The following is a 14,736-nucleotide window of genomic DNA, read 5'->3' on the forward strand; positions in this document are numbered from 1 at the left end:
TCCATGGGGGTGGTTTTTCTTTTCTTTGCTGTATCGCCAGCACTTGCATCACATTTGTGTTTCGGAGGCATTGTTGCAGGGTGAATACAAAAAACGTGTACAGGGTTACCACAGTAACGAGAGCCAAGACCCGTTAGAAGAGGTGGGCACCCCTCGTCTGAAAATCTAACAAGAGCCAACTTCCTGTAATGTACGTACAAGTACTACGAACCAGACCCAAAAAGGCGGGCACCCCTCCTCGGCACGAGCGCGGTAGCATTACAACTAGTGTAACTCTGCCCGGTACACTTTGGCTCCTTAAAAATTACAGCTGGCGTCTAAAGGGTATAAATGCTTCTATTTTCTTCATTCAACCCGCCGGCTGATCGAAGAAATCAGAACACATTCAATGCTTATGAGCACTGATCAAGGAATCTCCTGCCGTTTCCTTTGTATTCTGACAGCACCCCGACAGATTTGTATCCGAACTTGAATTCTACTGTAAAAGAAAACTAAACCCAAACGTTTTTTTGGCTTTAGTCCTCTTTTGGGTCACAGAAGGACATTTACTAATGTCCTCCTGTGACCCAAAGTCAGCAGATAGTGGGCTACTGCCCGCTACTCTCCTTCCAGCGAGGAGCGCTGACTGACCGTCACCGCTTTTTGCGGGGGGAAGACTGTGAGCTGAGCGATCAGCAGTTTGTGATTGCTCAGCTCTCGATCTACAGAGCCAGCATGTGACACCTGCAGTGTCACACTGGCTCTAAGTATTGGGAAGGGTACATTTTACTCTCCCAATACTTCTCCTTTAAATGAAATCTGTCATTAGAATAAGCTTTAGAAACAAACTGTACAGAGTGACAGTAGGTACTTCCAAGTGGAAGTACAAATAGCATCATAAAATGTGGCTCTAGCCCAAGGTTTGTTTTTTTACTTGCCCAGATCACAAAAGCATGCATGTATATGTCTATAGAGAGTCACACCCAAATCGCTCGATCCCCAGCTTCCTTGGTGGGGAAAACAATACCCCAAGGCTGTGTTTACAAAAAGGTACCAAATGCAAAAGACCATCCAGTGCACACTTGTTGCAGAAGTGCACCTTCTATGTCTGACCATGCTCATAGAGGTTCAAAACAATCAACAGGCAGCCATTGGACAAACAACGCATTTCATGCTTGGGCCATCACCCACATGGCCATTTGGCCAAGTAATCTACTTTGAATCAGCAATTTAGGTAACATGCCTAGCAGGGGGTCACATGTGAAAATCATTTAAGGCCCTGAACATCTTAAAAACCTTGCAATTATATAGTTTCATTGTATTGCGATTCTAATAATGTCCTCTGTTTACTGCCGTTGTACATTTTGGTGCTAAACTAAGGCACTTACAGTGGACATAAGCTCAAAAAATGAAGATTTGCTGTCTAAAGGGAACACCTAATCATGTTAATTGTGCTTAAGCAGTACCCTGATAAATGTTATTTTTGTCTTGCAGTCAGCAGTGTACGATCATCCAAGGCACAGTTGCATCTGATTGCTAGTCTCATGTGATTGTAAGAACTGGTGTGGTTACTACTGTACTTCATGCTGGAGATAAAGCTGAACCTGAAGATCTTCAGTGCAAGGATCTCCCTGCTTCTGCTTCATTCTTTATGCATCGGAGTACGTTCCCTGCTGCTTCTTAAATAATACCCCACCAGTCATCAGATCAACAGTCATGAAGGGGTGTATCTGACATAAAGAAGCCAAGTCATGCTTCTCCACCAAAATGGCCACCATTACAGAACAAAGCATGTTAAGGAGAAAAGTGTAGCTGCAGGATGTGCACAGGCAATACTAGTGACTGGACATCTGTTCTCATTTGCCTTTGGCCACAGTATCCACAGTTCAGTTCCTCTTTAAAAGTAAAGTAGATGCTTCTAACAGCAAAACACAAATATATATATTTACCAGCTGATCCAACAATTCTTGCTTATTCTTTCTTTTCATTTTTTGCTGATGTTGTTCTTCCTTCTGTAGAAGAAGCCTCCTCTGTTCATTGTCATGCCTCTCAACTTCCAGGGCCTCTTCTAGCTCTTCCTGCTCCCTTGTCTATTTATGTCAAAGTATACAGATATTTATCAATATCATTACCATATATCAGTACAAATATATATACAGTTTCTGAACAATGCTTCTGACTATGCAGGAAATGCTTCATCAACCATTACTTGGCTACAAAAATGCACGACTAAAGTATAAATGATAATAGTTACATGGTTTGACTACCTGTGCTATAAATCAACAGGAAAGACAAATGGACAGAGATTCACTGGTCATGTAGTTATGTGCCAGATTTCCCTTTTCTGACCAACTCATACCTGCAGTCCAGCAAAGATTATCACTATGGATGCACCGATACTGGTTTTTGAGATTTGAGTACGAGTACCGATATTTTTTTTTTCAGTACTCGCCAATACCGAGTATCAATACCGGTGCCGTGTGCCCTGATAATCAGGAAGTCGGGCGGCAAATCATGACCCGTGGCGTGGCTTCCTGATTGCCTGGGAAGCAGGTGTTCTATCGAAAGAACATCGGCCTCACTTGCAGAGGCTGCCTGACCAATCAGAAAGCCGGGCAGCGGGTCAAGAGATGCTGCTCGGCTTCTTGATTGGGCAGGAAGCCAGTTTGCTTAGCAAGAAGTAAAGCAGGCTCCCTATCGGGAAGCAGGGCGGCACATCCTGACCGGCCTCCCGGCTTCCTGATTAGCTAGTAAGCCGGCTTCACTTGTTCCTAGGCAGCCTGGCTTCCTGACCAATCATGATGCCAGGAGGCAGGTCTTTACGTGCCGCCAGGCTGCCTAGCAACAACTGAAGCCAGCTTCCTAGCCAATCAGGAAACCCGAAGGCAGGTCATAATCGACTGGCCGGCTTTCTGATTGGAAAGGAAGCCAGCTCAATGCTCCCTCAGCAGTGCCGGTCAGAGGGAGATCTCCCTATGACCGGACGTTCCAGTATCGGAGGTAAATATCGGAGCACTTGGGGCGAGTACTGGCCAAATACTCGGTATCGGCACAGATACTAGTATCAGTATAGGTGCATCCCTAATTATCACCCAGTGGTCTCATAAGAGAGGTCTGCACTAGCTGAAGCATGGAACTACCTGAAGGGCAAAGACTTTCTTAGGAGATATATGCAGAGGAAATGCCCAATCATTTGTCAGGCAGTCAGCAATCAAAGAAGGTTAATCAAGAAGTGTAAATCCACTTTTCACAGCCAAAAAACACCTATTTTCTTTTTGTTACATGTTCCCATTCACACAGCATAAGCTAAAAGAAGTTTAAATTGCTTTTATTTGGTTTATGGTTTCGTGGCTTCTTAAGGGTTAACAATTCTACTTGTTTCTCCATCTTTGTAATGTTAGGAGGGGTTATGATGGGATAAAGAATTAAAACACTGGCTTCTGCATTCAAATGTTAATGAAGTAAATGAGAGATACACAATCTGCCAACTTCAGTCCTAAGACTTTCTATTAGGACAGATCACTGTGAAGGTGCTGAGAAAAACTGGGAATCAGCCATGTTGCCTGCTGCAACAAAACATCTCAAAAGTTAATCAATACATTTCAGTATGCTGTGTGAACAGGAACACATAGGAAACATACAGTGGGGTTGTTAACATATTTGACTGCAGAAGTGGAAGTACATGTTAAAGTAGAAACCATAACTGGATGACATTTAGCTTGCTAAAGCCCTGGGTGTCAAACAATAGCCATGTATTTTTTTTTTAAATAAAATACTAATTTCAGTTTTTAATCTGTTAACTGCACTCAGTGTTGCCGGTCTCTTTCAGCAGCTTCCTATCAACATGCATTTGCTCCAGTGTCAGCTATACGTCATTGCTCAGGGTCATCTTCCTGACAGTGGCAATGGTAAACCATGCCTGCGGAATGTGTATGTGTATCAGACCAAAAACAGGAAGTGTATGAACAAGGACCTTGACCACCTGGATTTTTTTTTTTTTTTTTAAGAAAGCTGCATTATCAACGAGACTGAAAACTACATTTCAGTTGAACAATGCAAAACTTTTAGGAGATTTTAGTGACTGGGTTCAGATTACGGAAAAAAAACGCATATGGTACAGGTGTTCAAAATTGTCATGTAAGCCTTGCCCCAAAGATTTGTCAAAGATTATGAAGATAGTCTTCTAACCTGAAATGTACGTGTCTTTACTACACGTAATCACAACATTACCAGCAATCACAACTTTATTTTTATACTTGTACAGGACAGCTCGAATGTGATTTAAAGCAGTGGTATCCTCAGGACCCACATTTGTCCTTCTTCATTATGTCGCGACCCAAGTCGCACTGCAATCGAACGCACTGCATTGTGTTCAGGTGTGAGCGATTGAACTGTGGGTGGGAGGTGCGTTTGGGGTGCCATTCAAATGAAAGGCAACGCACCTCCCGCACCAAAATGCATAGTAGGTTGCGTGGTACAGTGCGGTAATGGCACAGGACTGTTCGATTATCGCACTGTACTAGTGTGAACGGGCCCTCAAAAACACTGACAGACACACACAACTACTGGCAAAATCTCATACACACTCCCAAAAAAAAAATTTCCTTTGTTTTTTAAGATCCAACCAGTCTCCCTACCTTACGAGAACTGGAGTAGATCCTCAGCCTGGGGTCATGTGTGGGCTGCTGATCTGTGACAGAGCTTCATCCATATGTGCATTGCTTGTACAACTCCCTTGCGCACCCTGTAGAGGTGACGGGAGCCATAATGTGATGTCACTCCGGTCCAGGCACCTCTACAGGACATGCGAGGGAGCTGGAATCTATGAATCTATGGATGGAGCTCCCTCGCGGCCATAGCTCCAGCCCACCTCAGACTGACACTCGGCACCGGGCAGCATATTTTGAATGGCTGCTTGGTGCGAGAACTGACAGTGCTGCACTAGGGGGAGGCTGAGAAGCCTCTCACCTAGAAAAAAGTAAGGCAAGTGGCAACCCACTGAACACAGGGTCGCAACCAACTTCTGGGTCACGACCCACCAGTTGAGTACCAAGGACTTAAAATATACATGATGCACATAGCAACAAACTTTTACACATGATGCCTTTGTAAAGCGGAGCACTGCTTAGAACTTTGAGAAGCATCAAAGTTGCTTTATAAAAAAAGTAAAATGACTGTAGAGAGTAGTACCTTATTATGGATCATCAGACAACATGTAAGCCCTGCACAGTACTTTAAACCATGAAACTAAATGAGAGAAAGGAAAACAGCTGGCTGATCCCTTGATCCTACATGTAAAGTTCCAGGATCATAACACTGCCGTTCCCTGCTACGCTATCATTAGAAATTCAATATTTCAGCCTTGCTAGTCAGTTCCTAGTGTCCATCACATGTAACAGCTAAAGACAAATCTCAAACAAACAACAGGAAAAGCTTACCATATGCTTCAATACTAACCAATTTTACTTTGTTTCTTGAGATTGTGTCTTTGTTCAGTTTTTGATACATATCGAGTTTTTTTTTGGTGTCGTCAAGATCAACATTGTTAGTCAAGTTGAACACTGGCAAAGTAAGAAAAAATGAAGGAGAAGCAAATTTATTATTGTTGAACAAACATAAAAAAGACATCAGGTGTGACGCATTGCGTTTCCTGCAGTCTTATGACTGAGAAGAAAGAAAGAATGATAGTTACAAAATAAATACATTGGCCAGCCTGTAAAGAAAAGAACACTGACCCGTCCCATCACTAATCATTGCTCTCCAGTAGAGCCATAACAAAATGAAAAATCTTCAGCAACTGACACATGTGGGTGCATAAGATGCTTGGTACCCCTCTGCGCTGTAGTGAAATAGGAGGTGGCTGATGAAATCACATCATGCAGAGTGGGACCAGGCATCTGGCATACCCACAAGAGTAGGATGCTAAAGATTTTTTACACACCATATGAATATCCCTTCTATAGAGCAAATATCTGTGACGCGAGCTTTGGGACAGGTAAGTAATAATTCTTTTCTTTACAGGAGGCTAGAGATAAAGTCATTCCATCCAGAACTCCTGCATACATAATTGAGATGTATATATGGCAACCTTCTACAACCACCCCTGCCAGACAGCATAACCGGGTCTTGGACCGCCACTATAGTTACAGCAGGACCACGACACTGCCCCAGCTTGCCGACTAGATAATGAAGAAGCAGTACAGAGAGAAGGTCTTCTCTCTGCTCACTCAGACCTCTCCCCTTCCAAGGTCTGTTCACTTCCAGCACAATAACATTGCAGTAGAGCCTAAAGCAGGCCATACATGACTACATTTCTCTCCATCCATGCTAAACAGTAATCTCCAGTGCTGGCAATTGCATACCTGCAGCTGCAACACCCATGACAGCCTAAAGAACTTCGGGCTACATCAGATAGGATGCAGTAACTGCTCGGCCAATAATCTTCCATACAACTTTTGTTGAGCTGGTTGGTGTTTGCAGGGCCAGCCACTGCTTGAATTTTGGCCAATTTAGCTGGAATCTGCTGAAATGCAAGCCGTGTATGGCCAGAATAATTGCTCTACAGGATATTACAGGAGACTGATATTGAGATAGTGTCCAATACTTGTATTAGGTTTATTTAAAATACATTGATTTCTTAATGAATGCCTAACTGCATTTTTTTCAATTTGTCTATATTTCAGCTTTAAAAAGAAGATCTATGGCCGAACCTTTTTTGGCATTAGTTCTCTTTTGGGTCACAGGAGGACATTTACTAATGTCCTCCTGTGACACAAAACTCAGCATATAGCGGGCTATTGGCTATCATGCTGCAGCTGGGAAGGATCCCCGCAATATTGAAGGGATCCTCCCAGCTACCCGATTGACAGTTGGCTCTGCCTCTCTAGAGTCAAAGCCAGCTGTACCCACCCCTTCCCCTGTGTGCCCCTCCAGTCAACGATGGAGGAACGTAGAGGATGAGTGTATTTCACTCTCCCCATTGTTCTCTTTTAACGGTGATACCAAAGGGCTGACCTATAACATTTGGGTAAGGATTTAGATATCCAGCTATCAGAAAGCAGTCAGATTTAGATATTTCATGTCATGGCTTTCGTAGACGATTATATTTTAGAACATGACCCAGCTCCATTCAGCACATATTTCTAACAAGAAGGAAATACGTTCTATCACTGTCAACAGTCCCAACCCAACAGAGGATTGAGTTTCATCCCTCCACCCACAAAAGACCGACCCAATTTAGATGACGTTTCATAAAAGCTAGAAGTATTGTTTTTGTTATTTAACTTGAAGACACACCTACCTATTTCTTCAATTTCCTCCAGAAAATCATTGTATTCTCTCAGAGATGGAAAGTCTTCTTCACGCTTATTATATCTACCAAGAAAGAAAGATATTTAAACATAATTCAATAATTCAGCAACATCCGTGCTAGCTAATGGACATCTGATCGATATAAATTTGTTTTATTATATTTTCTCAACGTGAGGTGTTACTACCTAGTGCTATTTGTCATATGAAAGGAAAAACACTGCAGGATGCATTACATCTCTTCTCTTCTTACATTGTATTACCGTAAAACCCTGGGAGGACCTGGGTATTCACATACAGGTATAATTCTAGTATTTACAACCTAGTACATTACATGAACCCAGCTCACCTTTCACATATTTATATGCATGTTTCCCTTCTGACAGATTTATACACAGAGGTAAATTTAGAACACTCCGTGAAAGTGACTGAACGTGGAGACGGATGTGGCCCCTCCATGGCCTGAAACTCAATAGCTTTTATAGACAGGCACTCTCTCTTGGGCCTCATTCACACAAGTATCTGACAGAAATGGGCCAGAGCAATCCAATACTTTCATCTTTCTAGTGCCGCTTTTAAACTGAAAAGTAGAATCGGATTGGATGTAAAAAGGAAACCTTTGCTTTGTCCATACAAGCTGAACTCCGGGTTAAGTAAAAATGCAGTGGGCATCCCCTTCACACTGCAAGGGTTAAATGCTGGCTTTATAAGCACCTATACTTATCTTGTTCCTCACTACCGCTGTTCCTCCGAAGTCACTTCCGTTGGCTGTTCCACTGGTCGCAGGCATTCTCGTTGTCATCATGTAAAATGCAGCACCAGCAATCCTGCAACGAATGCAAGGACAGCAAGGGCCTGCCCACATCCCAGAGTTTTGGAGAGCGGAGGAGGGCAACCGCTGCCAATGGAGCGAAGAATAAGGAAACTATAGATGCCTATTGCTCTTTCCCTAATAAAAAGGGAGCATTTAACTCTTGTAGTTTTTTCTGTTTGTTTGCATGATGCCTACGAGGGTGGAGTCACAAACTTGAAGGTGAAGCTCTTGCTGGCGCTGAAATATATATGACCCAGTAGGTAATTCAGACTAGCCAAATCTCCCACCCATAACATGAAAGTCAGTTTAAATAAGTTTAACTATGGGCAGAATAATTCTTAACTCTTGCAGTGGGGCTATCCCGCACTGCAAAGGTTAAGTGTTCAGTACTCAGTTTTAGGAAACAAGGGACAAGACAGAGCGCCTCCATAGTGTAAAAGGGTAATTTATTTGTAAAACACGCAAATGAAAATTTTGACCAGTGAGAGCTGCCCTTTGAGTGTCTAAACAAACTTCATAACCAGCCCATCTTGCAACCAGAGGCGCCGGTATTGGTTTTTTCAGTACTCAGTTTTGTCTAGGGACAAAACTGAGTACTGCTTTGTCCTAAACGAAAATGAGCACTTAACGTTTGGAGTGCGAGGGTAGCCCCACTGCAAGAGTTAAGAATAATATTTCCCGGAGTTCTTCCTTAAGGTGTACACAATGCCTAATGCGTCTCGGTCACTAAAATAAAGATGTAAAAATTCCTGGTCCTCCTTTGCAGTCTGCGGTTCCCGTCACTGGGCCTATATCACTATACGACATAGCAGTCAGAGGATGGATTTTGTTTATTATTTATTTACTAGGGATGCACCGATACCATTTTTTTCTGGTATCTAGTATGAATACCGATATTTTGCTTTCAGTACCTGCCGATACCGAGTACAGATAACGGTGCTTCCACTGGCATGGAGTCGGCTTCCTGGGCAATTAGGAGGCCGTCTCCATGTTGTTTAGCTCGCTTGATTGTGATTGGCCGGGAAAAGGGCTTCCAAGCCCATGAGCATCGAGACGGCAATCAGTAATGACCCGCCGACCAGTTTCCTGATTGCCTAGCTCCATGCTGATTTGCTAGAAAGCCGGCTTCCCAGCCAATCAGCTAGGAGCCGGCTTCCTGGCCAGTCAGGAAGCCAGGAGGAGGGTCATTACTTACTACCCAGCTTCCTGATTGCCCGGAAAGCTGGCTTTATGTTCCCCTACGGCGCTGCCGGCCAGAGGAAATCTTCCTCTGATCGAAAGTTCCGGCATCAGGGAAGGTATTGGAGCATTTGGGCGAGTACAAGTACCAAATACTCGGTATCTGCACCGATACTAGTATCGGTACATCCCTAGTATTTATATAGCACTGACAATTTACGCAGTGCTTTACACAGTGCATATTCACATTAGTCCCTGCCCTCAAAGAGCTTACAATCTAAGGTCCCTATCTTACATGTATACATACCAGGGCCAATTTAGACAGGAGCCAATTATCCTACCAGCATGTATTTGCAGTGTGGGAGGAAACCCACACCAGCACAGGGAGAACATGCAAACTTCTTGTAGGTAGTGACCTGACCGGCATATGAACCGAGCACCCCCATTGCTACAAGGCAGAAGAGCTAACCACTACGCCACTGTGCTGCCCTATTGAAAACAATTCATTCAAATCAAGTCTGAGCACAGCAGGTCTAAAGCTGGCCATACTGGTACCATAGATGGTAGATTCTTAGATGAACGTTCATAGAAACAAATCTGATCAGAACATTCAATAATGCTATCAGGGACTTGCCAAATGTTGTTTGAAATTTAATTTGGTGTTAACATTTGATTAAGGAATCAATAGAGTTTACCCAACAAAAACCACATTTAGTGTTAAAATTTTGCTGGAGAAAAATGTCCCAACCTGCTCAATTTTTTTGTCATTACGGTTTGAAAAACAATCAATTTTGACCCCATTACCTATCAGAAAATCGAACATCCGAAAATGACTTTTTTCTAAATGAAATTATACTGGTATATGGCCAACTTAACCTAGTGATAGCAGACAATACAATCGAGGATAAACAGTTGGACCTGGTTGCTGGCACCACCGCTTAACTTCCCTAACGCGCAACAATGAAAAGATCCCTGCGTTGCTGCAACTCTCAGAACTGTCCACCTGCTGTCCACCACCGATGTCACCCTAAATATAGTTAATGACTGAAAGACTATATTTAGTAAGCGACAGCAGAGTGTCTAGGCACGTACTAGCGCTGTGCAGAACAGGATCACATGTTTGATACACTTACTTCATAACATATTATTCCTACCTGGTCCCTGAAGGTAATGAGCAAGAAGAAACACTCACATTTTTATGATCTTTTTGCGGATCTCAACTTCTTTATCGATTGTGGGGTCTTCAAAGAGCTGCACTCTAAAGTTGCTTTTCCGGAGGGGAGTGTTGCATTCCTGGCAAGTACCGGAACCTCGAGCAAAGAGCAACTCAACACAACTTTCACACCTAGGACAACAAGAAAATGAAAAATGAGAAAAACGTAATATAGCTCACTAACAAGAAATGGCAACTTCTTTAAAGCACAAATGAACGCAGCTCTGTTTTCAATAATACATCATTACAGTAGAAATCAAGTCTCTTTTCTGGAATATATCTGCTGCTAGTAAGCGGTAGATATATGTCCCAACTTTGAAAAAAAAAAAAAAAGAAAGTTGGCAAATGCCAACAAACTTACCTGTGTCAGCGTAACTTGCTCCAGCTGCAAAAGTTCTGGCTCCCAAACGCTGTGAAAGAGGAAGTGTGGGCAGGCGCATACGCAGTCCAGAGCATCAGATGGGAGTGGAGGAGAGCAACACAGAAGCTGAATAGACGCAGCCGGGCTCCAGGGAGCGCGCACGTCGGACAGACACCGTGGGACCCGAGGAGTCTGCGATGGATCAGAGACCGGCACCAACTCTGGAAGGACTTTGGAAAACGAGTGGAAGGAAGAAGCTGTTCAGATCAAGAGGCATCACAAGGGGGGTGCGGCCTGCACCCGGGTGACACCAAAATGACTGACAGTCATCTTGGTGTCACCCCCCTCTGAAAATTCCCCACAGTTTCGGGAGAAGTGGACCCAGAAGCATACCTTATCCCACCGTGTGACTGTACGCTCCTCTCTCTGCTGGCGTCCATCACCAAGATGGCCGCCGGCAGGGATCAATAAGTTAATCACGCACGCGCGTGGTGATGTCACGCCGGGGTGACACTCGCTGACACCCGCCCTCGGGACGCCCTGCATAAGTTAATCGTATGGGGGGGGTTGTACCTTTAATTACACTTTAAATGTATTTGTTGAAATGTAGTCCAATGTACAGCAGAACATAAACTGGATGAGAGAGAAGGAGCACAGGAAACCAGTCAGTAAAGCTCATGTGCTAACAAGGAGCATGGTAATAGGAGAGAGCACAGTGGCAGAGAGATGAGCTCATCAGTCTGCTGCTTCTCCTTTCACTTTACAATCACAGGTTGGGGGAAGAGACAATGCCTGTAAGCGTTGCATGCCTGCAACAGAGAAACACTGGGTCCCTTGCTCCGACAGGCAAGGCTGTGCTCTGTGGCAGAGTTATGGAAATCTCAGAAAGTCCAGCCCTGGATTCTAACCCAGGGCTGGACGAATCCCAGGAGCCAGGTTGCCAGTGCTCCTTAATCATGACAGTGCCCAAAATTTGAGGTTTTCTCTAGTTGTCTTCAATAGAGCTGCCTCCTAAACAATCCTGCTGTCTCCTGGATTGAACAGACTGGTTCCTGAATTTGTCCACTTCTGTTCTAGCTATTGCCCAATGTAAAAATTATATACAGGTGAAACTCGAATAATTAGAATATCGTGCAAAGTTCATTTATTTCACTAATGCAACTTAAAAGGTGAAACTAATATATGAGATAGACTCATTACATGCAAAGCAAGATAATTCAAGCCATGATTTGTCATAATTGTGATGATTATGGCTTACAGCTCATGAAAACCCCAAGAACCCCAAATCCACAACCTCAAAAAAGTAGATTATTACATGCAATCAATAAAACAAGGATTGTACATAGAACAATATCGGACCTCTGAAAAGTACAAGCATGCATATGTACTGAGTACTTGGTTTGGGCCCCTTTTGCAGCACTTACTGCAATTACTTTTGCACGATATTCTAATTATTCGAGTTTCACCTGTATTTCCTCTCACTTTGCGTGTATATAACATGAAATTGCAAATAAGCAGTTTTTGCTCTTTTCAAAAGGTCGCAAACATACTATAAGCCTAAATTATCCTCTAAACAAAGCACATGCAGCTTGCCTAGGCAGCACCTTATATACAGAGTGCTGAGCTTGTCATTAAAGTGACATTAAACCCTCAGATTTTTTAACATAAACCAATACTGTAATGTGTGCCTTACTGTAATCCATGGTTGTTTCCCTTCTCTTAGCTGCTCTTCCTTTTAAATCCTCAAGTCTTCTCATGCTGGGGGAGAACTTCCCTTTGCAGCTGAGTGCCTCTTCCTGTAGTGCTGGCTCAGGTTGCAAACCTACACACAGACACCATGTATCCCTTTAAGAGACAAGGCAGTCTGCTGCAAAACAGAAGTTCTGCCCAGCATGAGAACAGATACAGATTTAAAAGGAAGAGCAGCAAAGAGAAGGGAAACAACCATGGATTACAGTAAGGCACACATTACAGTATTGTTTTATGTTAAAAGATCTGAGGGTTTAATGTCACTGGATGTGAACCTGTCAAATCAGCACCAACACTGATAACATAGCCCTCCTTACCATCTTATCTTGAATTGTATTGCAACTGTAATGTCTTCCTTTTATTGTAAAGTGCTGCGCAAACTGTTGGCGCTATATCATCCTGTACAATAATAATAACAACTTACTTCCACGAGGCTATTCTACAGGTACTGAGCGAAACCTACAGGTGATTTCAGTGGCAACCACATTCCAAGGGTAATTTTTCTAATGTTAGAAATGAAAAACAAGCATCTGATTGGTTCTATTTCCACTTGTCATGGCTTCCATTATTACAGTAATCCAATGTTTGCAAGTCGAGCGGTTTAATTTCTGTTTTTTAGACGCAACTCAGAAACTGGAGAGTGTTTGATGGAGGTGGGATATGACTGGGAAAAGATCAATGTGTATATGCTGGAGGTGGGATATGACTGGGAAAAGGCCAATGTGTATATGCTGGAGGTGGGATGTCACTGGGAAAAGGCCAATGTGTATATGTTGGAGGTGGGATGTCACAGGGAAAAGGCCAATGTGTATATGCTGGAGGTGGGATGTCACTGGGAAAAGGCCAATGTGTAAATGCTGGAGGTGGGATGTCACTGGGAAAAGGCCAATGTGTAAATGCTGGAGGTGGGATGTCACTGGGAAAAGGACAATGTGTATATGCTGGAGGTGGGATGTCACTGGGAAAAGACCAATGTGTATATGCTGGAGGTGGGATGTCACTGGGAAAAGACCAATGTGTATATGCTGGAGGTGGGATGTCACTGGAAAAAAGCCAATGTGTATATGCTGGAGGTGGGATGTCACTGGGGAAAGACCAATCTGTGTGATGTCACTAGAGAAGGACCAGGAAGAGGCTGTGCACAGTGTCAAAGTGAAAGGAACTTTGAAATTCTAGAAGATAAATGATATAAAGCTTACAGTTTTCTTTCATCTGTTCAGTTCCTAGCTATTCATGGGTAAGGTAAAAGCAAACTATAGTCATCTCTTGAAGCCATGCTGGTTTATAAGAGGACTGGTAATAATGATAACTTTGTTAGTCTTGTGATGGAGGTATGGGGACATAATGGGCAATCCAGACGGTCTATCATTGTAAAAAGCCTAAAGCTGAACTCCAGGTTTAAAGTACTATGCACATTTACAAGGGTCCAGCTTGGCTCAATGTAAGTACACGAGGCCCATTAGCTACTACACTGCTGACAGCATACTTCCGGGTCCTGTAATGGTGCCGTGCTGAGCAGCTTCCCCCATAAACAGTATTTTTGATGAAATTACATTGGGTTTCCACAGCCCATTATGATGTACAAAGTGCCAAGTATTTTACGCTCCCGTTGCTGGAGAGTTACTGTTGTACTTATAGTGCCAAATAAACTAATAGTGAGCTGACAGTCTTTCTGTACGTTTCAGTTCAGTTTACAAATGCACAAAAACGTAGGTTGCACACAAAGCCCTCATGTAAAAGGAAATGTTCTACAGACTACTTCAAAGTGAACCAATACAACATTTGCACAATAAGATCAACAAGAAACAGGTTTTTGCATGTTTATTTTCCAAGGCGTGTGTGCGTACATTTTTGTGATTTTTGTACGAAAGAAGCATGCCTCAATTATAATCGGACAGGCAGCTGGTTATTCAATGACTCGTAAATTTAATGTTGCGTAGCTTACTTGGAGGGGTGGGGGGGGGGGAGCTATACATTTATTGTACACTTGATCGACATATAATTTCTCATTGAGCAAGAAGCCTGAAATTGAATGCTGAAATGTCCTAGAGAAGAATTCACAAGGCAATGCGCACAGACGATAACTTATTTCTGACAATTTGACAGTAATCTTAAAATGTGATTGGTTTACTA

At 43.1% G+C, this 14,736-nt stretch overlaps 1 protein-coding gene across 1 annotated transcript in view; it reads right to left on the reverse strand.

The window, feature by feature from the left end:
* Positions 1–14,736, reverse strand: part of MNAT1 (MNAT1, CDK activating kinase assembly factor) — a 107,622-nt gene that overhangs the window by 71,308 nt on the left and 21,578 nt on the right. The window contains exons 2-5 of the mRNA XM_018562047.1: positions 10,473–10,625; positions 7,280–7,353; positions 5,437–5,540; positions 1,929–2,069 (exon numbers count right to left, since the gene is read on the reverse strand). Of these exons, the coding sequence (XP_018417549.1) occupies positions 1,929–2,069; positions 5,437–5,540; positions 7,280–7,353; positions 10,473–10,625 (472 nt within the window). The remainder of the gene's footprint in view (positions 1–1,928; positions 2,070–5,436; positions 5,541–7,279; positions 7,354–10,472; positions 10,626–14,736) is intronic.

This window comes from Nanorana parkeri, unplaced genomic scaffold (genome assembly GCF_000935625.1).
Source record: "Nanorana parkeri isolate BGI_ZX_2015 unplaced genomic scaffold, ASM93562v1 scaffold20, whole genome shotgun sequence".
NCBI lineage: Eukaryota > Metazoa > Chordata > Amphibia > Anura > Dicroglossidae > Nanorana > Nanorana parkeri.